This window comes from Apteryx mantelli, chromosome 2 (genome assembly GCF_036417845.1).
Source record: "Apteryx mantelli isolate bAptMan1 chromosome 2, bAptMan1.hap1, whole genome shotgun sequence".
In the NCBI taxonomy this organism is placed as follows: Eukaryota; Metazoa; Chordata; class Aves; order Apterygiformes; family Apterygidae; genus Apteryx; species Apteryx mantelli.
In genome coordinates this window covers 14,246,339-14,271,376 of record NC_089979.1, presented here as the reverse complement: position 1 = coordinate 14,271,376, position 25,038 = coordinate 14,246,339, and the positions used below count along the sequence as shown (strand labels likewise).

Here is a 25,038-nt window from a genome sequence, read left to right as displayed (position 1 = left end):
GACTGATGAGCAACTATTCATTTAGTTAATAAACACATGTAAGATCTGCTATTCTAGGTCCCATCAAAGTTCCATCAGCTTAGTAACAGATTCACAGGGGGAAAAAAAAAAACAAAACAAGAAATAGGATAAATTCACAGTAATATTTAGGACATCCTGAGCCAGGAGTCACATTTAGAGAATCGTATATAATAGCCATTTATGGACCTACACTTCCTTTTTTTGGAATCCACTTAAACATTTACTCAGCACCTGTACATTGACTGCCAGACAAGGAAAACATCCCAAAAGACAATAGCAAAATGGTGTGCATCTTTAGTAGCCGTGATGTAGTCAACCCTCACGATATCACATGCTTCACTAAGTTTAATTACTGAAAGCAGAGGAAAAATATTCCATAAATGAAAGGTTTCATACCCCATCTTTAACATTCAGTGCAACTCAGTATGAACACTATGTGTGTGCATGTGCAAGCATAAATATGTATTATATATAAACACAGAGTTCTACTCAGGTTTTTTACTCAACTCAAGTCTACGACATTTGTCTAGTCTAACTTTCTCCTGCTATTACGAGGATTTGCAAGCAAAAGCCTACTAACATTAAGAAATTTCACTAAAAATTTATTGTGTTTCTGTTAAACACGTGACACAGACAATGGAATGTTGCTCCATTTTCCCCGAAAGGAATACAAATCCTATAAATATATGTGAAACAGATACAGACATCTATATTTATTATTGGGATTTCTTAATTGTATCTGTCTGGCTTAAGCAGTGAGAGCTGTTGGTATATAAAAGGAACTGTGTGCACCTTTCTTTTGAACTACAAGTAAATCCTTCTCAAGCGTCCATTTATGTTATCCTATTACAGGTTTTCCTTTGGAAAAGTTCCATCTCTTGTCAACTGATCTCTGCAATCCATGAAGGGTAAAGCACTATTTGTATGCGCTTTATAATACAGAAAATACACACTATGTTTTAAAATGTTTAATTTACTTAAAAAAGAGCTTTAATATAAATTTTAGCCCCCAAAATAAAAAAAGCATCAGGCCTCTTTTTAAGGTATTCTAACAGTATTGGCCATGCACTAAGATGATTTGTTTTGCTTATTTTCTCATAGACCATTTCAGAATATTTTTCTAGTGTGAAATACTCCTTCACTTCATTAATTCAAATTTTATTTTGTTCCTCCAGACAAACTTTACCTTCCTACTTAAAACACCAAGCCCCCATTCTTTGTATTTAAAGTCTTCCTTTGTTTGAAACAGTTACTGGTTTTTGAATTGTACAATGTTTTTTTTCTAATGTACAAGGCTTGCTACTATCTAGTCTTTACTAGCTAGAAATCTAAACCTCATAATTGTCACAGATCCCTCTGCAATACTGTTGTAGAATCAGCCAGACATGAAAATCTACACTGAACCTATTAAATACTCATATTAAAATACAAAGGGTTCAATTCTGCAAAGTTCTGCTTTTAAGTCCTACCGATCTTAACAAGATCAAGTGATCATGCAGCTATCAAGACACCTGAGAGATTGTATCTTAAGCAGACTCATGAGATAAGGTACTACCATTTCAGCAGCTGACCTCTGCCCACATACAGCTAATGTCTGGTTCAGTGGGACCACTCAAAGGATGAGATACCACTTGAGGCTCATACCAGGACTATTCTCTAGGATTACTGTACAAATATGAAGGAACACTTTTTTTTTTACAGGACAAAGAGAAGCAGGAATTCAATCACCTTTTAAAAACTACTATAGTAATAGAAATACCAGAAATCTAATTGAAGATAGAATGCTTGTGAATTAGAAGACATTAACAGCTTTCTGGAATAGCAAATCACGTGTACTTACTTGGTAACTGAACATGTTATTCAAGACCATCAATTTGGTATTGGTGTTAACCTATTTACAGCTTTGCCTGCTTCCTTACTTGTTACATTTCGTATTGAATTTGACTAGAATATTCAGGGAAAAAGGCCTATTTCACATTCATTTCTGTTGTCTACCACAATGAGATCTTGATCCTCAACATGACTCTCAGAACGAAGACAAGAAAATCACACTAGTACTAATCAGAAGATGTCATGAATGTAATGCATTATTTCCACTCACAGGTTGACTCAGTGTTGTTTTTTAATACCACCAAATGCAAACAAACAAACAAACACACTCAGTCATATTTCAAACAAATACTATAGAACTGATTTTGCATATTGAAAAGAAAGTACTTATCAAAATAAACATGTGGTGTGTTCCCTGCCAAAGATCCATTCTCCAAGGTCTGAATTGGCAGAACTCTCTCCCACTTTCTCAGAAAATTGAAAGATGACTTTTTTATATGTATCATTTCCTCACAGAACCATGTGGGGTTTCCTTTGGCTGCAGCTAACAATTACATACTATAGAACACATACCCGTAGCTCAAAGAGAGTAACTGAGTAACTATTTACTCGACTACACTTTGACAAAGTAAAGTTGAAAATATCATTTTCAGGAGCTTTTCAGAAGCAAGAAGAAAGTGGCAACCACCCCCTGCTAAGTATGTTCATTCTTTGCATCCTCCCTCCAAAAAAACATGACTTGAAGAGATAAATCATTATTTTGTTTTCTTACTCATATTGTTAGAGGCCTATACATCATGTATTCAGTCAAGTTTCCTTCTTTAAAATCTAAGATACTCACGGAGTCCAAACCATTGGAAAGGCAGCAATTTCTTCTGGCGTATATTCATCTAACCTCTTAGGGACTGCACGTGGCTGAGGAAGCTCTTCCACAAGATTTTTCTGGATATCTTCTGGGATAACCTAAGGTGGGGGAAGCACAATTGTAGCTATCCGATTGTTAAAAAATAAATCTTTTGCACAGCACAAAGACACTAGAGAAAAAACATTAAATAAGTATTAATTTATACACGTCACATTTTTCACATAAGATCAGTCACTAGTTCCAATTCTGCATTAAATGATTCAACTTACTTAACATACTTGGTGCTAGCAACTTCAGCACAACTAGTTTCACTGGCATTTGAAGACACATAATACAGGAAGTCCTCAAAATAAACACCTGTAAAATATTTTTAAAAAGCTTTCCTTCAATCCTTACCTACAATTTCATGTATCAAAATTTATGATTCATGATTCTCAGAAGAATTGAGGAACAGATGGGCACTTATAAAAAAAAGCTATCAGCCACAAAAACACAACCAAATTCAAGTTGACGATATATTTCTAACCACCTACAAACCTCCAGAAAAATGGAGAAAAAAATAAATTCTCACCTTGAAGATCTCACATTGAATATTTCTTTTTAGGAGACAGTTAAAAAATCCTGTTACACACTCCTTGGAGATCAAGCCTGGACATAAACACCAGCGTGTTGCCAAGTAATTCAGGACAACAACAGTGGCATAAGGTGGAAGCAGAGGGGCTTAAGAGAAACAAGATCCAGGCCATCTGTATTAGATGCTGCATCACAGTCATCACTAATTTTGAAAATAGTGCTTCTAAAAATAAAAGAGTTAATAGATTATTGGCCACAAGAACTTATTGTACTGTGTAGTGGCTCACAAATGCAGCAAGAAAAAAAATCAAGTAAGTTCTTTTGTAAAAGGAACAGGAAAAAAAGTGATAGGATTACAAAGCATTAAAACTGGAGAGAAAAGATTGTGACCACCATATCCAGCGAACAAAAAATGAACCCTATCTTACCAATCAATCATTTATTTTTGTTAAATAAAAGGTACACAATTGAAATCTATTATTTTTTATTTTAATCTTTTTCAAAGATCAGAAGGAAACAGTGTTTGCTTTGTGCTAAGAATCTCAGAATCAGCATTCATCTATTATGGGATACTGACAAGAATAAAAATGCCATTTCACATTATTTTCCTAGAAGAAGAACTATATCTGCTTTTTGTTTTTTATTTGGGGAGAATGAGGAACAAGAATCAAAGTATAATCAGTTTCTAAGGTTCTTCTCAAAAACAGTAATTAGCATGTTCATAACAAAGATGCAGTTCACTGCTTGAGCTAAAATACCTCATAAAACAGGGTGGAAAGCTCTTTAAGCTCCCTATAGGAAACGACAGTGCATTCTGAAGCACATGTACACAATTTTCTGTTCCCCTGCCCTAAGTACAAACACCTTTTTTTGCCCGGATTCATTTGTTACAAAATGTCAATGCTAAGATTGCTTTGTGCTGTCTTCCCCCCAGAACATCCCAAATGATAACTACCCTGGATAGTGGAGCAGTCTTATAAATACCTTTGGTGGGGAAGATGGGGCTCAAATCCCCACCGTATAAAGGCATTATGCTTCAGAATTTGCTAAATTTTTCGTCTCTCAGAAAAGCATGCTTGGGGAAGCTGCAACAGTCAAAGTTTTTCATTATTTTCATGTACTTTTAGAAACCAGACATAACCCGTGAAATCTTCATTCTGTGGCTTTTAGTAGACATGAATCTTCTGTTACAACTATCACTGCAGAGTATACAAACCAACCTGTCCACCAAATTGTATCGACACTACTGCATTCTTCACACTAAATGTTCAACCTAAATACAAAAGACTAATTCTCATGCATGTCAGTTTTGTGAAATAATAAAAAAGTATGAACATATAATCTGTATTTACATACATAAATAAAATGCAGCCTGATTTTTTTTAATTCATCTATCTTCTTATGACAAGTAAGAGATTTGCTACTGCTAACACTCCCCTCTTCACCTCCAAAGAAAACAGGAATGAAAACGTAACTGTGCATAACTACTGACTCACATCATCTGGGAACAGGTGCAACCTCTGCATCATAGTTCTTCTCTGAAGGTTTTTTGGAAGCATTCTATAAATAGTCAGTTTAACAATCTGAGGAAAGAGAAATGGTAACAAAAAATATGAGAAAGGCCAGAAACAACAGGTAAAATATAAGAAGTGTTTCCCTTTGCCCATTCCACTAGACTCTGAACCTCTTCTCAGTCGACTTCTTCTGTATTGAAGAACCCTGGTACCACATTCTGAAGATGCTCTAGACATACTGTTCTGCGTGAAGGAACACTTTCTCTCAACAAGATCAGTCATATAAAAAACATCAGCTTAGAAAGTTGAGAGTTATATTTAGTATTGTGGACGATTAAATATGATCATTAGACTTGCCAAAATATTGATAAGTTTGCAGCAACTCCACTGATGCTGGTACCATATTACATGCTTATAGATACATTATTGAGAAAAAAAATACACTGTAACAAAGTCACCAGATATTCTCTGTGTCTATTTTAACACTAACTTATGTTCCATGTTTCTATGTAATTAAGGTATCCTATCTTAAGCAAAGCTGACATACCAAGACACTGCATCAAGAACACACTATATGTAATTATACTTTATTCCCTTGTTATTAGTTCCAGGTGAACGATCCCACTTTTGAGCATCAGCAGTGAACAGAATTTGTTCATCTATAGTAGATGAAGCTTACAGAAAAGCAATACAGTTCAGTATGATTTGTTTTGGACTCTGGTATAAATACCTGCACTTTAAATAAGAAACCCAGTGTTATGAACTTCATCCATAAGGAGAACATTCTTTGACATAAAACAAGGTGCACAGACTGTAGGAGACAAAAAGGGTTTCTATGAAGGACAGCAAGTCTTTTAGGGGTAGATCTACATGTAATCTGGTAAGTAGAAGCAAGCCTGGTCTGCCCGTGCTCCAAGCCAGCCAGACATAAGCCAGCTCCAAATCAGAAATTGTGTAACCATGCTTAGTGCAATGTTAAGTTGAAGTCAATAAGCCATGCTGAAATGAAGTACATTAAGCACAAATGTACAGTGTCTGGACATTTTGAAAAGTGTATTGAACAAAGTTGCTTTAATAAAGTTAAGTAAAGTTGTATTTATAACATTAATTAAACCAATTAAACCAATTTTTTAGAAACATTCACTAACGTTGAGTTTCCAGCTGGAAACACGCAGTCCTTAACCATTCTATCTTTCAGATGTTAAGTGTTTGAAAGTCATGAGAGGCACAGGTTCTTAAACCTGCGAGCATTTCTACTTAGATTCTCAAGCTAGCAAACATTCAGATAGTTTGGTCTCAAAAGTTTTCATTTTGCCATTCACAGGTTTGAGAGAAAACTTAACAGACAATAATTACACTGTTAAATATTCAAATTCTTCAAAGAACAGATGTTTGTGCCAGATTTTACATTCTCCTCTGCAGCATTAAGCATAGACAGTGGTTGGAACAGGTCAATGAACTAGATGAGCTGCTGGTCTATCTGGGTTGCAGCTCTTTCTGCCTGCTGAAGCTGATCTGATTTTTCTAACCCCATTACAAAGAGAACAATTCAGCTGTAAAAAGGTGCCTATTAAAAAGTCATACTGGAAAAGAATGAGTGATTTATAGGTACAAGTTAAACAATGAAGAAATACTTTTTACACTGTGTACGGTCACTGCAGAACTGACAAGCTCAGAGGACCAGAGACTAACATGAAAGCAGGATTTGGAGAATGAAACATGGATAATTAGACATTCGATAACAGTACCTGTAGTTAGGTATGCTTAGTCCAGTAAGCACAAACAAAAGTTTGCTTCAGGCTGTCTGCCAACTTCCATGCCATGCAGAGACTGATTTGGCCTCCCATCCCCTCCTCACATATACAAGAATTGCATTACTGGAAGATCTGTGTAAGTAGAAAAATCACCTTCATGTGAAGCAGACACTATTTTTCACTGCCAGACAGTGGGTTCGGGCATGCATGATCCCTGTGCCAGCAACTCACAGCAGGGGCAAGAGACAGAGGGCAAAGCCCCAAACTGACTTCATACACCCTTTACACCCAGTGGTCAATTCACCTAACCTGCAGCAGAACATCATTTCTTTGCTGGAATCGGTCAAAGGCAGATTTACCTCTTCTTCCCCTCAAGCTTATTCACTTTGGTCAAGAAGAAGAAGAAGAAGAGAAAAAGAAAATAAACTATTACTTGGGATTTTTAAAAAGCCAAATAGGCATGCTGCTAAGTAAGCTGGAGTGTGAATTTACAAGGCCCTTAACATTGAGCAACTCACAGAATCACAGAATCACTGAGGTTGGAAGGGACCTCTGGAGATCATCTAGTCCAACCCCCCTGCTCAAGCAGGGTCACCTAGAGCACGTTGCACAGGATTGCATCCAGGCGCGTTTTGAATATCTCCAGAGAAGGAGACTCCACCACCTCTCTGGGCAACCTGTTCCACTGCTCTGTCATCCTCACAGTGAAAAAGTGAAAAAGTGAAAACTCAAGGTAGTTTACTTCAAAGCACATAACAGAAAGCCATGTGGGGAGCCAGGGCAGAGAAGATAGTGCTGGAAAGCCTCAAGCTTCCTTTGTTGCAACGTCGCCCTCAAAAGATCTTGCTGTGGGCCAAAGCAGCCCCAAATGCTAGAAACTCCAGAAAAGACTGAGCTTACATTCAGCTCCTTGCCCAAAACTTTGCCTACAGTCAAAATTTCATGCTAACTATTTTGATGACAAGTCAAAGAAGCTGGTAAAGGACAGGCTTAACGTTGTATGGGCTGCTTTTGCTACTCTGGTAAGCTAGCCTAACATAAAAGGCAATATCAGCAAGCAGTATTTATAGGTTGTTAAGTTAGCTACAATAGCACTCTTCTATTACCTGAACATGGTTGAGCATTACTAAAAATAAACAAAACCTAAAGAGAAAGCCATGGAATTGCAAGAAAAACTCTGCTGCTGAGCTCAAGCAAAATCCAAACCCAGATTCAGCGCTCCTTGAAAACAATAGATCATGCTGTTTCTTTAATGAAAAAAAAAAAAAAGTTCTATATGTCAGTAATACCCTTCGAATACAAGACAATTCCTATTAATGCTTTCTGTGTGATTATGTTTATTTTAGACTTCTAAAATAACAAGAGCTTAATTTTACATGAGAGGTAAAAGTGATTTCAGTGGGATTTCTTATTGGCAAAGGGATCTACTCACATTTCTCACTGCAAACTTGATCAGAGTTCAAAACTAATTAGTACAACTTCACAATTTATTCAGTTGTTTGTGGATTCCCACCGCCTCCTCTCCCCAGTCCTTTACCTCTGCTACCAGTAACCAGTAAAATTCCACATCCTCATAAATATTCACTCCCATTTATAAAGGCCATGACATCTCTGTCAGGTAAAGACGTCTGCTGTCACATGTATAACTCCTTAACAGACACGAGAGCATTAAGATTTGGGGATTTTTAAAGCACTGGAATTACAAAATTCCTTTTGGCTGTAGTTACGATTATCTTCTCTAATATTTCAATACCTTTTTTCCTAGTTGGCTAATTTACATATTCAAGCAGAAACATGCTTTTAATCACACTGCCACACAGAGCTGTATTTTTAGAGTTTTCAATTTACTTAAAGAGCAAATAGAAAAGGAAAATACTCTAAAGGCAACTCTAGTAAAATTCTGGCATTTTCAGTCCTTTACTACTATCTCTACATATTTTCTGAGTATGAACAAATTAAAAAAAATATATGGCTCCTATGACTTTGGCTCCTGTGCAAATTGAAGGCCATGCTTATAGAGACCAGTTCCTGGGAAAGAATTTCTGCCAGATAAAACATACTTTAAAGAAGGAGATACCACTCCCAGGCCTGAAAAGTACAAAATAAGTGGCCAAAGTTCCAGAAGAAAATCTACCATAATGGCTCAGATAAGTTCAGTAATTGCTAGGAAGTAATTCTAGAACATGAGGAGGACATGGCCACTCCAGAAAAGGACAAAAAGTGATTAATTGCTGGGCATACAGAAAAAAACAGGAAGAATTTCAGGAGATATATCAATTACCCAGAATTACAGTGTGATGCTATATCTTCCTTCTACCAGTTCTTGGTCTGTTTTGTATACAATACTGTTCTTTTCACTAAAGTTATGTAAGGATACATAGACCTTCACCATTCTGCCTTTGACAGCTATATGAGTAATACAGCAAAAATGAATGTACTTAATATTGCAATAGGAATAATTTGGCCATAGGTGAATTAAACTTTTATTGCATGCCATTTTGCTTTTCACTACTGTTCAGCACTTAAAAACTTAAAAGTATAATGTATTCTTTGAATGAATATCAGTGCCTTGCAGATCCAGGTCCCAAATAAGAAATGGGAGCAAGACTTTTTTTTAAACAAAATAGTGTTTATTTTTATCCATTAGGAAGCAACGGATCAAGCCAGCTCTAAGTCTTATTAAGAGCACTAAGAAATTTTAAGATACCAGATTCCATAACAGTATTCTCGCCTCCATGCCATACTAACTTCTGTGCCCCTACTAATCCGGGCTTTCAAGTTTTGTTCTACTTAATTAAAAAACATTCCCTATCCCACAGTCATAAAAGAAAATTCTATGCGGTGTTTTATTAACAGACCTTTAGGACGTGCATATTATTCAACCAACTATCCCTTGCTTTCCCTGATGCAAAGAAAAGAGGCTTTCAAATATCAACAGCAAGGTTTAACCATGTTTTCTGTCCAAGTTTTTCTTCAAAGGTCGTTATTCTGCTGCTATAATGACAAGTCAATACATGCAAGCAGTTGCTAAAGAGCATTCAAAAGCAGAATTAGAATGTTTTAAGCCCCTTCATATCAGTGCCAGCAGCTGAACAACACTGACACCCCCAGAAGCTTCCTCACAGTTTCCACTGAGTTACCCTGGCTTCCTTAATAATCTTACTTAGCAGGTAGCATTCATTCTGAATAGTTATTGTCCATTATTTCTTTGTCAGAGGCAATAGAGCCCCTGCGTATCGCACAAGCCAGTTATCTTACTGAGTATTTGGCAGTAGCCAAATTCGCTTTTTTTTTTTACCCTCTCAAATCTATGACAGTTAAAAGTATATCTTCTAGTCTTCTCACATCAAGCACTTAGAAGCCTAATTTTGAAAATATTGGTCTCACACCGATCAGCATTTATCCAGCTAAACAAGACTTCTGCAGATATTATTAAAAAAAGGAAAAAAAGAAAACCCCAAGCTTCTGTGCATTTCAAACACCCGCATCTCAAATAAAAAGGTTTCACTGTTTCCTTTATTTTTGAAAGGCTCTCTCTTGGAAAAGAAAACACATCCAAGTTTTCGAACAGATTTGTCTTAGCAGCCTACAATGAAAATTAATGCTGCTCCTAAAGGAGTAGTGGTAGCATAAAGAATATTAAAATTGTATAAACCTGAAAAACAGAGAGATGGTTTCAAACTACAGCAACAAGCTATTATCATGCTGCACCTAAAGAACATATTTAATACCCTAGTCTGTGGGTGGTCCAGGAATTTACACTAAATCTAACTCAGAGAAAGAAAGGCTGGAGCATAAAAAAGCTGATTTTTTTCCTTCATTAAACACTCCTTGAAAAAGTCTGGCCAAGTCCAATAGAAGAGAGCCATTCTCTGCTATTCTCCAGAGTAACAGACAACAGCAAACATCAGAAATTTTAGACCCACTCGCACATATGCAGGAAATCAAAGATTCTGAAGGTAAAAATGTGCTAGCATGTTTACTTTGAAAATCTTTTTGGCAGTGCTTCTACCTTTCCACGAAAACAAAACTTTCCAAAGAGCTGAAAAAATCAGCACAATGAACATGGAATTACACATCCTATATAAAATGTCAACTATGCAGCAACTATGCATTTTATATCCACTGTCCCATACGAACATAAAAGATACTTAAAAGCGGAAACAATAATAACATTTTGTCTAGCTCACAGGAAACAAAATTATACACCTGAGATTAAATACCTTTAATATGCATACTTTCTTCTGAATTGAAAAGAATAATAAATAAAAAGAAGTCAACCATTGGAAAAAGTTGCCCAGAGAGGCTGTCCTTAGAAGCTTTCAAGGCCAGACTGGATAATGGCTTGAACAACTTGGTCTGACCTAGGAGCTGATCCTGCTTTGAGCAGGAGGTTGGACTAGAGATCTCCTGAGGTCCCCTCCAACCTGAATCATCCTAGGATCCTACAGAAAAATTGTGCATGCACTTTCAACATTTAGCTCATATCCTTATTGAATGCTAACTACTATCTTCAAGGCAAACAAAATTCCAAAGTTAGTAAGATAAATAGGTTGAGGTCCATCTACACAAAGTGAAATCATCAGATCATCATCCATCTCTGTCTTGGTACCTTTTGAAGGAACTAGAAAAGATCAAGGATGATCATACAACTATATTGCAGTAAATAGGTCTAAATTCTGACAACTGTAGTTATGACTTTCAGCCCTGCATGCAAACGTACACCGTATTACTTTGCATCAAATTACTCATTATAACCCACTGTTTTAATTATTAGCTGTGTACCAGCTTTTCCTAAAACAAGTCTATCTGTATCCTAGAAACCACATTTAAATGAAATTGTAATGAAAAAATATTTATATTTGGATTTGCGTGTTTGAATTTAGATGGATGTAATTAAAGATAATGCTAAACAGCATTAGAGTAATACTGTACGTGTACATGGAGTATCTTACAAGTTTAAATCTATTTCTTACATAAACTGGAAACTGTCACATCCATTGCAAAATCCACACAAGTTTACAGCCGGTTTTATGTCAAGATCCTTTTCTTTGCAAGTAGCCTCTTCCATTAATTTAATGACTTAATTTCTATAACATCATTATTTCCAAGAATAGTGTTGACTCATCTAATAAAGAACTATCAAGATGAACTAGCAGGAGATTACAGGAATTAGGACAGAGAAAAAGTACTAGCCTCTGGAATGAAAACAATGCTTTACAGAAGTAAGATCTTGATTCCCAAAAAAGATATATTCTGTCTCCTACAACCTACCTAATTCCACTGGCTTCACAGAAATTGGATTTAACGTAGTTTAAAAAAAAAGTCCATTTTAAATTTAAAAAAGTAAAATAAACTGGTATATAAAGCCTCTACAATAACTATGCATCATTTATATCATATTTTGAGGATCCAAATGCTACTTAGACTAGGCACTGGCCTGCTTCACAGCAATCCTTCTTCTGTACCAACTTTAATAGTTAGTTCTAAAAATAAGCTTAATAAAGCACCATCATAATTTCCACCTTTATCACGTCTTGATGTATGTCACACCAGAACAGTTCAACTAGTAAACAAATGTTTCTAGCCATAAAATCACTTGCAAGTCAAAAACCATAACAACTGCATATACACAGAGTATGTCATGCCAAATGACCATCCACCACTATTATTTATAGTATGACACAAAATATGTATCAGATACCTTTATGAGAGACACATCCAAACACTTTGTCTTGAATAGAATGAAAGAGTTAACTGCTAAAGGGCTCTTCAGAATTCTGTTAAAAAAAGTTTCTCTTGCTAAATTAAACCAAGTCTTTAGCCACATCACCATTTGCTGAGTCTCTGTCCAACATGTTTTAACTATTGGCAATGCATTTAATCCTTCTCTGTTTCCAGAGAAATTCATCTACGAGTCTGGCAAGAAAAAAAGTATTTCAGAACGAATGCCAAAAGGTAATTTATAGAACATCCAATTCTCGGGGCCTACCAAACAAGTTGTGTTACACTGCCTCCCAGTGTACAGCTTCTAGCTGAAGCACAAATAAAAAGGTTGAAGAATCCATTTTAGACATGAAACTACTGGTAATTTCAAAACAAAATTACAACTATGCTAGAGCCTGCTCTCAAAAGCACTTCAGGTGTTTTGAAATTTTCCACAAAGAAATATTGAACCATGGGATTTTATTTCACCATTTCATTTTTAAATAAAAATATTACTAAACTAAACCAAACAAAAAAAACAAGCAAATTCATTTTGCAGAGACTGCTTTTTTATTCTGTACTTGTACAATGTCTTGTAAAAAAGAATCTTGGAATAAACTGGGATTTCCAAATCACAGATAAAACATCATTGATAAAAAACAAGAATTTTGCAGCAGATATAAATTCTCTAGGAAAAGGAGGAAGTATTTCTAGTATTCCATATATAAGATGACCTAAGACAAAGCATCTGGAAGTCAAAAGCAAACATACAAATCTTAACCTCAGTGGGCTTCATATCATCCTAAAACACTGGCACGCAGAGAATCCAATCCTCCAATGCTGAGGATTCAAAATCCTAGTAAAAGGGAAAATATGACCTTTTCAGAATTTTGTATTGGTATAAGTCAACATTTCAAAAAAGGGAAAAAAAAGTTCTTCTCTAGTACCCTATTTTTTTAATCAGTAATAAACACATCAACACTACTAATACTGTCTAATACAGACAGTTACTAAAGATGCTTAAGTTCAGCGTAATCACCATTTCCCGCTCTCTCATAGACCACGAGTATACAGCGTCACAGAGAAGATTAAACAGAACATCTGAAAAAAACTTACAGCTGAAATTTACTGGTAGAAAAAGACAGATGTATTTCCTCACATTTTTAAGATCAGCTTTATTCCTGCTAGCTTTTAAGAAAGTAGCGGGTCATTAAGCTGAAGTACAGCTTGGCTAAGTCTAACTTGGGTTGGTTAATTTATAAGAAAGGTTAGATCTCTGAAACGAAAAGCAAGTCAATCAGACAAAAGTGAGTGAAGGAAATGAATCTTGATTTGCCCATTTGCACAGCATGGAAGAATCAAGAAAGTGCACAAGCTACAATCTAATCTCAAAACACACTGCTTACAAATACACTGTCACAAGCAAAACAGCTGTTTGTAGAATGTTTATAAATTAGCTTTAGACATGCTGGTAATTGCATCCCTTTTCTTTAGGAGAACTAACTAAATAAAAACAAACCAAACTGCAAAAATGAGAGGGAAGGAGGAGAAACACTTACAGCAGTTGGATCCTTCATATGGAGCTGAGTTGCTGTCACTTGTTTGAAACCACCAGGATATCTAGAAAAACAAAACAAACATACAGAATTAAGGCTATATGCTCAAGCGTGATGTTAACACAAATATCACTGTATCTTAAAAAACAGCCTTACTATGTGTCTTATTATAAGCCCTCAAAAAAGGAAGTTTTCACGAGGCCAACAACTACTTTATATTAGAAGTCTTTTCTGCCAAGTATCTAAGATTGGAACCATTTATAGCTATTTGTAGTTCTTTATTAATTCACTTGAGTACTGAAGGATTATTATTTCACAGGCAGATGGATGTGTTGTTAAATATACCACCTCAGCTATAGAATACAATGGGAGTAAGATATACAAAATTTCAAAATATTCGAGATGATCAACTGACAATCAGACTGGGGCTGATGTACATGAGATAACCATTTTGAATACTACTTATTATTTTCTTAATATTTTAGCCATGCTTTACCATGATTTGGCATATCTACAGCAATAAAACATGACTTCATGTAAATAAAAGTGTAGTGGAAGGTGTCTACCTTTTAAAGGTCTTTGTGATTTGATGAAATTGTGCTAATTCACATTTAAATATATACTTTAAATGATACAGTGGTGCAAGAGATTACACAGATGTCAGATAAAGCTGGGCTTAATTTTAATTTAATTACATTAATAGGAACCAACCTACGTGAACGCAAATAAGCCCAACATCTGTTAAAACATCTCCACATAGGGAGCTACACAGATTTACATACTTATTTTAGCTGTACAATTCCTTTCACTTATTCAAAACCAATCTAGCTACTTACACTAGTGCTTTTCACAAAATACTTGTATGCCAGTTTCAAGTAGTGACAGGGGTGAGGGAGGAAGAAAAATCTGTTAATTTCCATCAACTTTGAACAAGAACTTTTCAGCAATTCTACAAAAGCTTCAGGACTGAAACATCAGTACTAGCAAAATTAGCTCTCTCAACATTGCTTATTCATCTCCCAACTGCATACATTTTAACACTTAGAGATTAATTATATAGTGTTATCGCCATACGAAATAGGAGCAACTGTTTTTATTTGACTTAATTGATTATTCTAATTCCAGCTATAAACAAGTTATGTCTGTCATAATATTGTATTATGCAATATTATTACAATATTATATACATCCATATGTCTTGAAAGTATCTCATTTCTTACTAATTTTAGGAGAAATTTAAATCTCTGAGATCCAACCCTATCAACACTAAGTACATGTTAGTTTTTCTTTCTTTTTTTTCTTATTCTCTGATTCAATTATATGTCAGTTTTGATACTTGCTGTTAAGTATGGTAACATAATTGAAGCTGATGTCTGTATATATCTTAAATGTGCAGTGATGAGAGGAATATCTTTTACTGCTTGGTAAAAAGATAGTCCTGATCTTTGGGTTCCTCTCCACACAAAATAACATGGCTCACCGAATTTGTTAACTCACTCCATTGCTCTGACTTCTTGTGAGTCTGATTATTTACCTAACAATATACACTGCAAAGAAAGGTTTGCATCCTTTTTGAACATCTTAATACACACAAACACAAAACAAAACATGTAAGGAGCTAAACCTTTTGAATCAACACGCTACAAAAGATATTAACTATTAAGAAAACAGAGGATGAATTTTAGTGCTAACTCATTGGAATGTTCATTAAAAAGTGATTTAACACTTACCCACTATGTGAAGAGTATACTTTCTGTTCCCATTTGTTACCAGAAAAGGCAATATGCCTTGTATTTATTATGACAACATGATCTCCACAGTCACCTACAAGATAGAAATTAGTGGAAAATATTAAGAGAACCACAGGAGTAACTAACAAAAATAATAGCTGTAAAATGCACAATACATAAATAATAGCACATACATACACATTTCATAAAGCTCAAATGGAAAGATTGAGCCTTCTGAGTCACTCCATCCAAAATTATACTTAAATACCAACTTCATTATTATTTTTCTTAGGACTCTCAAGTTAGAAGGAAGGTGAAGCAGGTAAAATACCATCAGACTAGATAATTAAACCATTGCAATTATTCACATAAGATCTGTAAGTCTGGCTTACAGGCAAGTGTATTATTTTATTCAACATATTATGTTGCATATGCACTTATACTTCAAAAACTCCGTATAAAAAAAAGTAAAGGTCAATTCTACACATACTTAATGTTGTTGTTTAATTTTGGCTTTCTTATAAAACCTTAACAATGTTTACCAGAAGACTGAATATTCTGGATAAGTAAAATAATTCTACTAAATAATCACAGCCTAGGTCTAAATATAAATAGGAAACAAAGAGATTTCAAGTAAAAGTTAACAGCTGGGCAAAAACATTCTCAGAGTCAAGCAACAGTGAATGTTACAGCAGATACAGATATGTTCAATATTTTTCCTCTTATATCAGCAACTTTCACATCAATAGTTTTTTAAATGCAGAATCTACATTCTAACAGCAATACCTTGCCAGCAGTAGTTACTTCAGCAGACCTTCTTTACCAATAAAATACTAATACAAACTTTACTATCTCAAAAATATCTTTAGAAAAAAGATGTAGTTTTTCATTTTAAAAGTAATCGTCTTGATCTTCAGTGCAGGTTTCACATACTATTTAAGTTTTCTGCCCTTTTATAATCTGGTGTTCCTTTACAGCCTTACTCCCAACTACAGTTACACTGCGAGCACAGCAGCACAGCTTCAATTTGTCTTTTGTGATGCAGCCATTCATCATTGGCAGATCCCTCCTAAAAAGAAGTTTGTGTATAGACGAATTTGATAGGGAGCTGAGATCTGATTAGATTTTGTGCATTTTTTGGTTTCTTCTTTAGCTGGGAAGATGACAGAATAGGTGAATCTAAGGTAACTCTTGCCAACGGTTCTCCACTTGAATAAATACTGAATTAACAATTCTGTACACTGATAGACCAGTTACGATCAATAAAGAGCCAACAGAAAAATTACCTGGGATACATACACCCTGCGTGAATAGTGAGTGCAACCTGTTCTCTTTAAAGTAGATCAAGTTTATGTATAACTAAGGTCTCCTTTGAAATTTCAAGTTAATACATTATTCTCCACTTGTTTCTTAAACAGTGTTGCTCCCACCATCTCAGGAATGACTGCACTCAATAGGAAGAAAGTAAAAAAAACCTTACTGTATGCAAAAACACAGTCAAATTGCACGCTATTTTTGAAAAACATTCAAAAAATCATGTAAGAAAACTCTTCTTTTAGACTATTTTCACGCCATAATATTGAATTGTTCTTTTATAAAGTATACTTTCTCAACAAATACACAAAAATAAGGCCAGTACATCTTATTATGCTACATACTATTCATTACATATAGCATATGTTTTGTACCTCCTCAGGTGAAACACTATGTAAGCCACCACGGTAATTCCATTCTATATCAAGAAAAATAATTTTGAAAATGAAGATTTATAAATTTTCAGTAATTCTTACATCACAGTAAAAAACACATGATTCAGGTACATATGTTTTAATCAAGGACTAAATTCTGATCGAAGGTAGGCATCATATTGTCAAATGCTAGCTCACAAGACCGACAACCTACATGCCAAATTTTTCATTTTAAGGCAAGTCTTAACTTTTCTTCTAGCCGTTATAAGCTAACATTGCAAACTAGAATGACACCTGCACCAGATCTGGCTTGCAGGACTCCAGCCTAGTCTTCTCCTTCAAGGATGCAGAGATCAGCTGTTTGAGCAGCAAATACTGCCCAAACAACGTAACAGGTTCACCTGTACTTACTGACAATCCAACATAAAGAACCAGGCTGCCCATATTTTGGCAAATCTGGCTCACTCAGCCACTATTTTTGATGCTGTATTGTCAAGCTGCTCAAAAAGACAGGATGCAAGGGAAAGAGGCAGGGTGACAAGAAGGAGACATGCTGAAGAAATCTGAAAGTCCAGGTCGAAACTCCACAAATGACAAGTTGTATCACCTTATTTAAGGCATTTGGTTCAACAGCATCTAAAATCGTGATACTTCAGAGAACAATGGAAGACTACCCTTAAAACAGAAGGCAAATGTACATAAAATCAAATTTCTTTCCTTTCCTACCCATAGCTTAAATTTAGTTCCCCACACTTTTCAAAACAATAAGTGAAATAATGGTTTTGTAGAATAATGATGTCCTTGTACCTAATTAAAAAAAAAATCTGTGTTATTGCATCTAAGGAACTGCTCTCTCATAGATACTAAAATATTTCTTGTTAGTTTGAAATAACTGAATACATCAACCACAAATTCACATATACTCTGCTCTCTTACAGAGTACAAACTGTCTTTTAATAGTAGCAGTCTGTTCAACACCAATATTTGAGATTAATCTCTACTTTCATACTTCGTAAGTATAGTAAATAGGTATAATGCATTTGGTACTGATTTATGGAATGCTTTAGACCAAACAGAGTTATCCTTGAAATAACTTCCCAGGATTTTATAACTTAAAGAATATAAAAGTGAATGACCAAAGATCTTTTCCAGAGGACAATCAAAAACATTTCCTCTCACTGTCTGCTTTAATTTTTAAACAGCCTTAGTCTCCAGTGACATCTTGTGGATAAAAAACATTTTGCGAAAGTAGAATTTGTGTTTTTAAATAATCTTGAGAACACTACATATAATACCTTTTATTTTGAAATTTAGATCAAGATTAATTTTATTATGTACATTCTACATGTAAGAGCAGAAGTTTAATGCTCCATTTGTGTTTCAGCAACATCTCTTGAAAAGTTTGCATGAGCATTACAGCAAATATTTTACCATCAATTTTAGTATTTTGAGTAAGGATCACCTTTTTATTACTTATCACAGGGAGATAGGCACTATGGTAGTACAAATAATACACAAGATCAAAGACAAGGTCTTTACTGCTGAATCTTCCAATTTGGAGATAACCAAAACAATTTTTTCATTTAAACAAAAAGACATCTTTCAACAATGATTACATCTACCATTTGGAAATCACATACAGGTTCCAGGCTTCTCAAGAATACGGGACTTATCTGCATCTTATGCAGAATTAAGAATTGCTCCAGGATTCTGTGGTGTTTTGCAGCTATACGTTGAAAGGTATTATTCAGAACATTTAAACAAGAATCCTGTAATCATTTCATTACGTGTGCTGAAAGTTAAATTTTTATGTTTAAAATAAATGAAAAGAAACACATTTCAAGCTTTTAGGAAAATGGGAGCACAAGTGCATTATAACACAACTATTAAAAGGAAATAAATAAACAAATAAATAATTAGAAATAAGCTTTATACAGGTTGGCAAAAGTGCCAACGTAAGGCTGTAGAGAGGAATAAAGGCTGAAGATGAGAAGGAAAACGGAGACTTCTACAAAGGCTTGAAAAACACAACCTTATAAACCAGGCTTGATTTTAAAACTGAAGTCAGAAGAAACCAGCGAAGCACAGCCCAGTCGCTTCTGTCTACGGCAGTACTCACTCAGCGCGTGATAGATCGGTTTGTGCCTGCCTTCGAGCCTCACCGCGGTCACAGCCGCTATCTTGCCTGGCGGCTGCATCCTCGCGTCCAGCAGGTACCAGGCCCTGGCGAAGGTCGCCCATTGCTGAGGGAACGAGAGCTGGCGCTTAACACAGCGAAACGAGCACGCTGCCACAAGTAAACCCCAACGCATTTTTTTACATATCAAGATATAACAATAAATAAATACTCGATTACACCCTCTCTGAATAAATTTTCAAGGGAAGAGACTATTATATATTGCAATACGTTTAACGTGTCGCACTAACTTGTAAGTGCTTGTAACGTGAACAGTGATAATGGCAGTGTGAAGGTAACTCCGGGCTTTTATTTTTTTTATTTTTTTTTGGGGGGGGTGTCAAAAGCGGAGCTCTTCTGCCGCCGGCCCGAACTGAGGCCCGGCCCCCCCGCGGAGGGCTCAGCTCGCCCTCCGGCCCCGCCGCGCTCCACGCAGGCCCCGCCGGGACGGGCCCGCTCCCGCTCCCGCTCCCGCTCCGCTCCGCTCCGCTCGCCCTCGCTGCGGCCCCGCGGCGCCGAGGCCGGCCGGGCCGCGCTCACCTGGGCCGCCTTGGTGAAGCTGGCCATGGCCGCCCGGGTCGGGTCGGGTCGGGACGGGAGGGGACGGGGCGGGGCGGGGGAGGCAGGAAGCGCGGCGCCGCGGCCGGCGGCGGGAGGCGGGAGGCGGGAAGCGGGAAGCGGAAGCGCGGCGCGGCGCTGCGAGGGGCGGCGCGAGGGCGGCGGCGCGGGGCTGTTGGAGCGGCGGCGGCCGCCATGGACCGCTACGTGCTGCTGCTGCGCTGGGAGGAGCGCAGGGCCGGCGGCGCGGCGGCGCCCGCTGCAGGTACCGCCGCGGGGGGCGGGGGGGACATGGCGGCTCCTCCTGAGGGAGGCGGCGGCGCGGTAGCGGCCGGGGAGGGGGCGCCTGCGCCGCGCCTTGGGATAACGCCGCGCCGAAACGGCCCCGCGCCGAAACGGCCCCGCGCCGAGCGGCCTGCGCCCGGGAAGGGGCCGCGCCGAAACGGCCCCGCGCCGAGCGGCCTGCGCCCGGGAAGGGGCCGCGCTGCAGCCCCGGGAAAAACCTCCCGGAGGCACCTGCGGGCGCCGCGGCCTCGGTCCGGCGCTTCAGTCCGGGCAGCTGGGGCCCTTCGTCCCCAACACACCTCTGTGTGGTTAATGAGGAGTTGTTGTTCTTTTTGTTTGTTTTGGTTTTTTAAAAAAGCTTACTGGTCAAGGACCTGCACTCAGAAGACATCATGCTGGCTCCACTTCAGTTTTTTCTTGATTTCTACCTTATTAAAACCCTTTTCTGTCAGAGTAAGGGCCTCTAACAATCTAACCCCTTAGAAATTCAGTATTTCTGTGTTTCATTGCAACATTGATATTAACTGTGTGGAACCTTCTGGAGACACACAGGAGTTTAACTAGATTCATCAAAACCTCGCCTCTTGAACCTTCTGAAAAATCAGTGGTTGGCATCGATGTTTTTACACTGAGCTTGGCATATTAACCTGCACTTTACGCTCCATTTGCAAGAAAGCAAGATTTTAATTTTGTATTTGAGTAGGTTGAAGAAACTTTTTTTCTTTCAGGGGTGACTGCTGCACATGTTTGCGATCTCCTGAAAGAAAACTGTAGTTCACCTGTAAATGCAGATGTAAGTGCGTTTCCAGGTAAGTATAGCAACGTACAATAGCGTAAGACAAATGTTATTGAGGTCTTGTCCCAAGGCAAATTTGTGCATCTGGGTGAAACAAGTCAAAAACTTGAGGAAACTGTCAGTTCTGCAGGATGCCTAAACCTGCAGGCAGGGCTGCTGTTGCTACTACTGTTTTTATAGAGAACTGACTTAACTTCAAGAACCGAGAGGTCAAGAGATGGTTAAGTGTACTGGACACCAAAAATGAAAGTAAAGCTCTTGAGAGGTTGGCTTTCTGACAAATGTCGACACACTTTAATACCAAGTAAGAGTAGAAAAGGGCTTGCTACACACGTGGTGGGGAGTTGATATTTTCATGCCCAAGATTTTTGTTGCTCCTGTGATCTCATCCCAGACTTATAATTATTCTTTGTGTCTAAACTTATTTCAGTAGAGGTAGTATTTGTCTGTTGGGTAAGCATTCAGAAACCTAATTACTGGAAATTTATTAAATATTTTTATCTTCTTAAAAGAGATTTCTAAAGACCTGCTTTGGTGCTTTTTAGTTGTTTTTTGGTTTTTTTTTTTTAACTTTAATACTTTCTTAGTTTGAAAATTAACTGATTAGTTTGTCACTTGGTTTGGATGTCTAGTGTTGAGCTGTTAATGCTCACCTCACTGTCACAGCTGTCATCTAATTGTGATCCCTCTGAGGGAACCAATGACTTCATTAAGGCGGGAATGTTATGTTCTTTTCTACTTCTGTGCTTTTATTTCGTAGAAATGTTGAGAAAGCATCAGACAGCATCTCATTTTGTGAAAGTTGTGATTCAGTTCAGGTATGCGGCAACTGCTGGAAGTGAAGAGCCTTATTGCTCAAAATGGAGTAAAGATCAAAAGCTTTCTTATCTATTAACAGTCAGAGAGGGTCATTAATAGGTAGACACTTAGCTAAACCTTAATATATTTTAGATCTTAATTATGATGTCAAAAGAAGGTAGATCTTAAGTCATTGTGGCACATTAAAAAGTTTGAAAAATATATAAGATGCAAATGTGGTATTCCAGTGTTGATAGTTTAAGCTCAATCCATTCAAATCAGGAATTCTGTGAAAATTTAGCTGAATTCTAGGATTTTTGGTCCTAACTGACTTTTGTGTAGGTAATCTTTTTTTTGTGCATGTTTTCATCCTCTGTTTCCGAACTGTTCAGTTTAGCTTGATATGAATGGAAATGACAGTGGTCTTACGTGGGAAATCTACTGTGCATTTGCTTCCTTTGTTGACTTTTTTTAACCAATTTAGGCAATAGTAGGCATAACCACATAACATAGCTAGGTATTTAAGTAAAAAAGTGGCTGAAATTATCAAAAATAAGCCGTGGCAATACCATCTGTGGTTATTCCTCCTTATAAGTTTCATTAATAAGGAAAAAATACCAGAGTTTTTCTGAAAATCCACGTACAGTTTGACTGAGTTACCTCAATTTCTTGCCGGCACGGTGCAGTAAGATCACCACTAAAATGATTCATTGGAATTCTTTCAACAGAGACAGTAATTAAAATAGGAAGAATAGATTGTAGAGTATTTTTTATTTCAAATAATTTCAAAAAAATTTGCTCTCTTTTTAGCATGTTCAGTGGCTGGTATTCCAGGTGGAAAGAAATGGTATTTTGCAAGTCATATTATATGTGGTTATTATCAGGTAAGCAAGATTTTTCAGAATGTATGTTCCTCAGCTCTCTGTCTGTCTCTAATCCAAGTTAATACTGTGATATTCAAAACTCTTTTTACTCTGATTAGTTCTGCAGTCCTGACTGGGAGGAAATAAATTTTGATGCACAGAAAAATGAAAATTTGCTCCAAACAAGTATCGATGAATGTCTGGGAGCTATACAGAATTTTGAGGAAGACGACAACAACAGCAGAGAGTCACTGTCTATGACTGAGTATGCGTATTATTATTTTCAGTGAAAGTAAAGTAATTTGACGTTTAACAGTAAAAGCCCAAGGAAACTGAGAAAATTCAACAAACACAAGTTATTACCAAAGCAATAGTTAACCGTGAACAGTCCTCTTCTACCACTAAAAATAGTTATGATTTGTTTTACATTGCTTTAATTTTCTTAGCTACAGAGGAAGCTTTTGTTATTCTACAAAAATCATAACTTCTGACAGTTGTATATACAAAAAAGAAGCTTCCTGCTAAGAAAAAGCAGACTGTCTTGGCTCCTGCTTCCAGTTTTATTGCAATTTGTTCTGAGGTCATTTAGCTTAGTTCTGCCTCAGTAAAATGGGAGATAAGTGTATCTTATTGCCTAGGTATTATGTTTGTGGAGAATTTTAAAGATGTAGAGTATTTACATCAGGTAGTGTTTATTGCTTGTAACTTTTTGTTTCTAAATTACTTTTTTTTTTTTTTCCAACCATGTTGCTCTTCATTTTCAGTATCTATGATGAAGCTGCAGAAAGTCTGCATCAGTTAGCTGATAAACTGCCTGCCCCAGGTAAGCTCTTTTAAAACAAAGGACCAATCTCTGAGTTTATATTTGTGTTGTTAGTTATTACTCAGACAACTCAGTTGGTAAAATCATAGTCAAATGGAAAAAAAATCAAGACATTGGTTTGCCTTTTGAATCCGCTTGTACGCAGCCCTTAAAAGTGGTTTATTAAGGAACTTAAGTATGACTGGCCTGGCTCCAGCTTACAGAGTTTGCTGTTCATGGTTTTGGAAGGTTGTATTTCCCAAGACATTAAAATAGTTAACTGCTTAACTAATTTTTCGATCTCAAATGGCACCAAAGTAGTAAGAGACAGTAAGCAATGCGAAACTCAACATGCAACCATGCAACTTCATGGCAAAAAGCTCTAAAGGAGCATAGATCTATTGGATTCAGATTCCATGAATTAGAGATTCATATCACCTTGTATGTTAAGGAATACATAATGTTGAGGTGGGATAGCAAAAGAGCTGGGGGTGGAAAGAGAGAGACATATGCAGTTCAGAGATGTTAAAAGGAAGAAAATGACAATCTGTCAAACACTGTTCAGTGATAGAAGAGAAAGGTGTAGAACTGAGAGAATGGCAACTCTAACTCTATTTTGTGTTAATCTAAAAGGAGCAGCTAGAGTTGAGCTAAAATGCATTAAGTGTTTTAAATCTTTCCTGAATTATTTAAAGTTGATCTTTAAGCACATTTCAGTAACCTATAATCATCACTTTCTGTGGAACATTTCTGTCTTTAAATGACTGAATTGTCTACTGAATAATAGTAATCTGAGTCTGTTTTCACAGGCAGAGCAATGGTTGATGTCATACTGCATGCTGTTGAACGAGATGTACCCAGGTTAAAAGACTGTTTACCTGCCGTTGGTGCGCTGAAACACCTGAGAGAGTGGCACTCTGCACAAATCACCATTGCAGCAAACGACTCTAAAGGGTATGCTGTTCATTTAGGTGTACAAACTAACTCACGTTTTATGTTGGTATATGTTAGTGTTTTAAAATAAGATGCTTTGGTGTCTTTAGTACTTGATGGGTATTCTTTGCAAGTATGTAGATTTTGTCCTGTCATTGTTTGAGTGGAGGAATTTCTCATGTCCGTTTATTCTAAGTACATGACCTAAACAAAGGGGTAAGCAAAAAAGCAAGCCCTCTCAAGTATCTTTCTATGAGAGCAGAAGGTAAAATGTTTTCATCCTTACTTCACTTTCCATTAGTATAACTTCACCAGTGGCTTCAGTGTGCATACTATGTTTTGAAGATCAGGTGTATTATACTACACAATAACTCATAGTGGTTCTAGTTTTCCAATTTTTATAAAATTAATGTCTAACTCTACCTGTTTTACTTTAAATTTTTTATTTCTTTTGGTATTACATTAAAAAAAAAGTGACTGGCTTTTGCTCCTTCTTCAAAGAGTATAAATGCTGTTACTTCCTTTATGCTTTTGAAGAGGTTTAACCCTAGAACTATTAATTCAACTTGAAACTAAGTCCAATAACAGCT

The 25,038-nt window shown here is 36.8% G+C and overlaps 2 protein-coding genes across 2 annotated transcripts in view; one reads left to right on the top strand and one right to left on the bottom strand.

The window, feature by feature from the left end:
- Positions 1-20,025, bottom strand: part of MRPL13 (mitochondrial ribosomal protein L13) — a 35,704-nt gene extending 15,679 nt beyond the window's left edge. Inside the window, exons 1-6 of the mRNA XM_067290207.1 lie at positions 19,954-20,025; positions 19,357-19,480; positions 15,550-15,643; positions 13,823-13,883; positions 4,786-4,872; positions 2,693-2,814 (exon numbers count right to left, since the gene is read on the bottom strand). Of these exons, the coding sequence (XP_067146308.1) occupies positions 2,693-2,814; positions 4,786-4,872; positions 13,823-13,883; positions 15,550-15,643; positions 19,357-19,480; positions 19,954-19,980 (515 nt within the window). The 5' untranslated portion in view covers positions 19,981-20,025. The remainder of the gene's footprint in view (positions 1-2,692; positions 2,815-4,785; positions 4,873-13,822; positions 13,884-15,549; positions 15,644-19,356; positions 19,481-19,953) is intronic.
- A 133-nt stretch (positions 20,026-20,158) lies between these two features.
- MTBP (MDM2 binding protein) overlaps positions 20,159-25,038 on the top strand; it is a 31,217-nt gene continuing 26,337 nt past the window's right edge. Inside the window, exons 1-6 of the mRNA XM_067290206.1 lie at positions 20,159-20,236; positions 20,985-21,065; positions 22,661-22,734; positions 22,833-22,978; positions 23,478-23,536; positions 24,325-24,469. Coding sequence (XP_067146307.1) covers positions 20,167-20,236; positions 20,985-21,065; positions 22,661-22,734; positions 22,833-22,978; positions 23,478-23,536; positions 24,325-24,469 — 575 coding nt within the window. The 5' untranslated portion in view covers positions 20,159-20,166. The remainder of the gene's footprint in view (positions 20,237-20,984; positions 21,066-22,660; positions 22,735-22,832; positions 22,979-23,477; positions 23,537-24,324; positions 24,470-25,038) is intronic.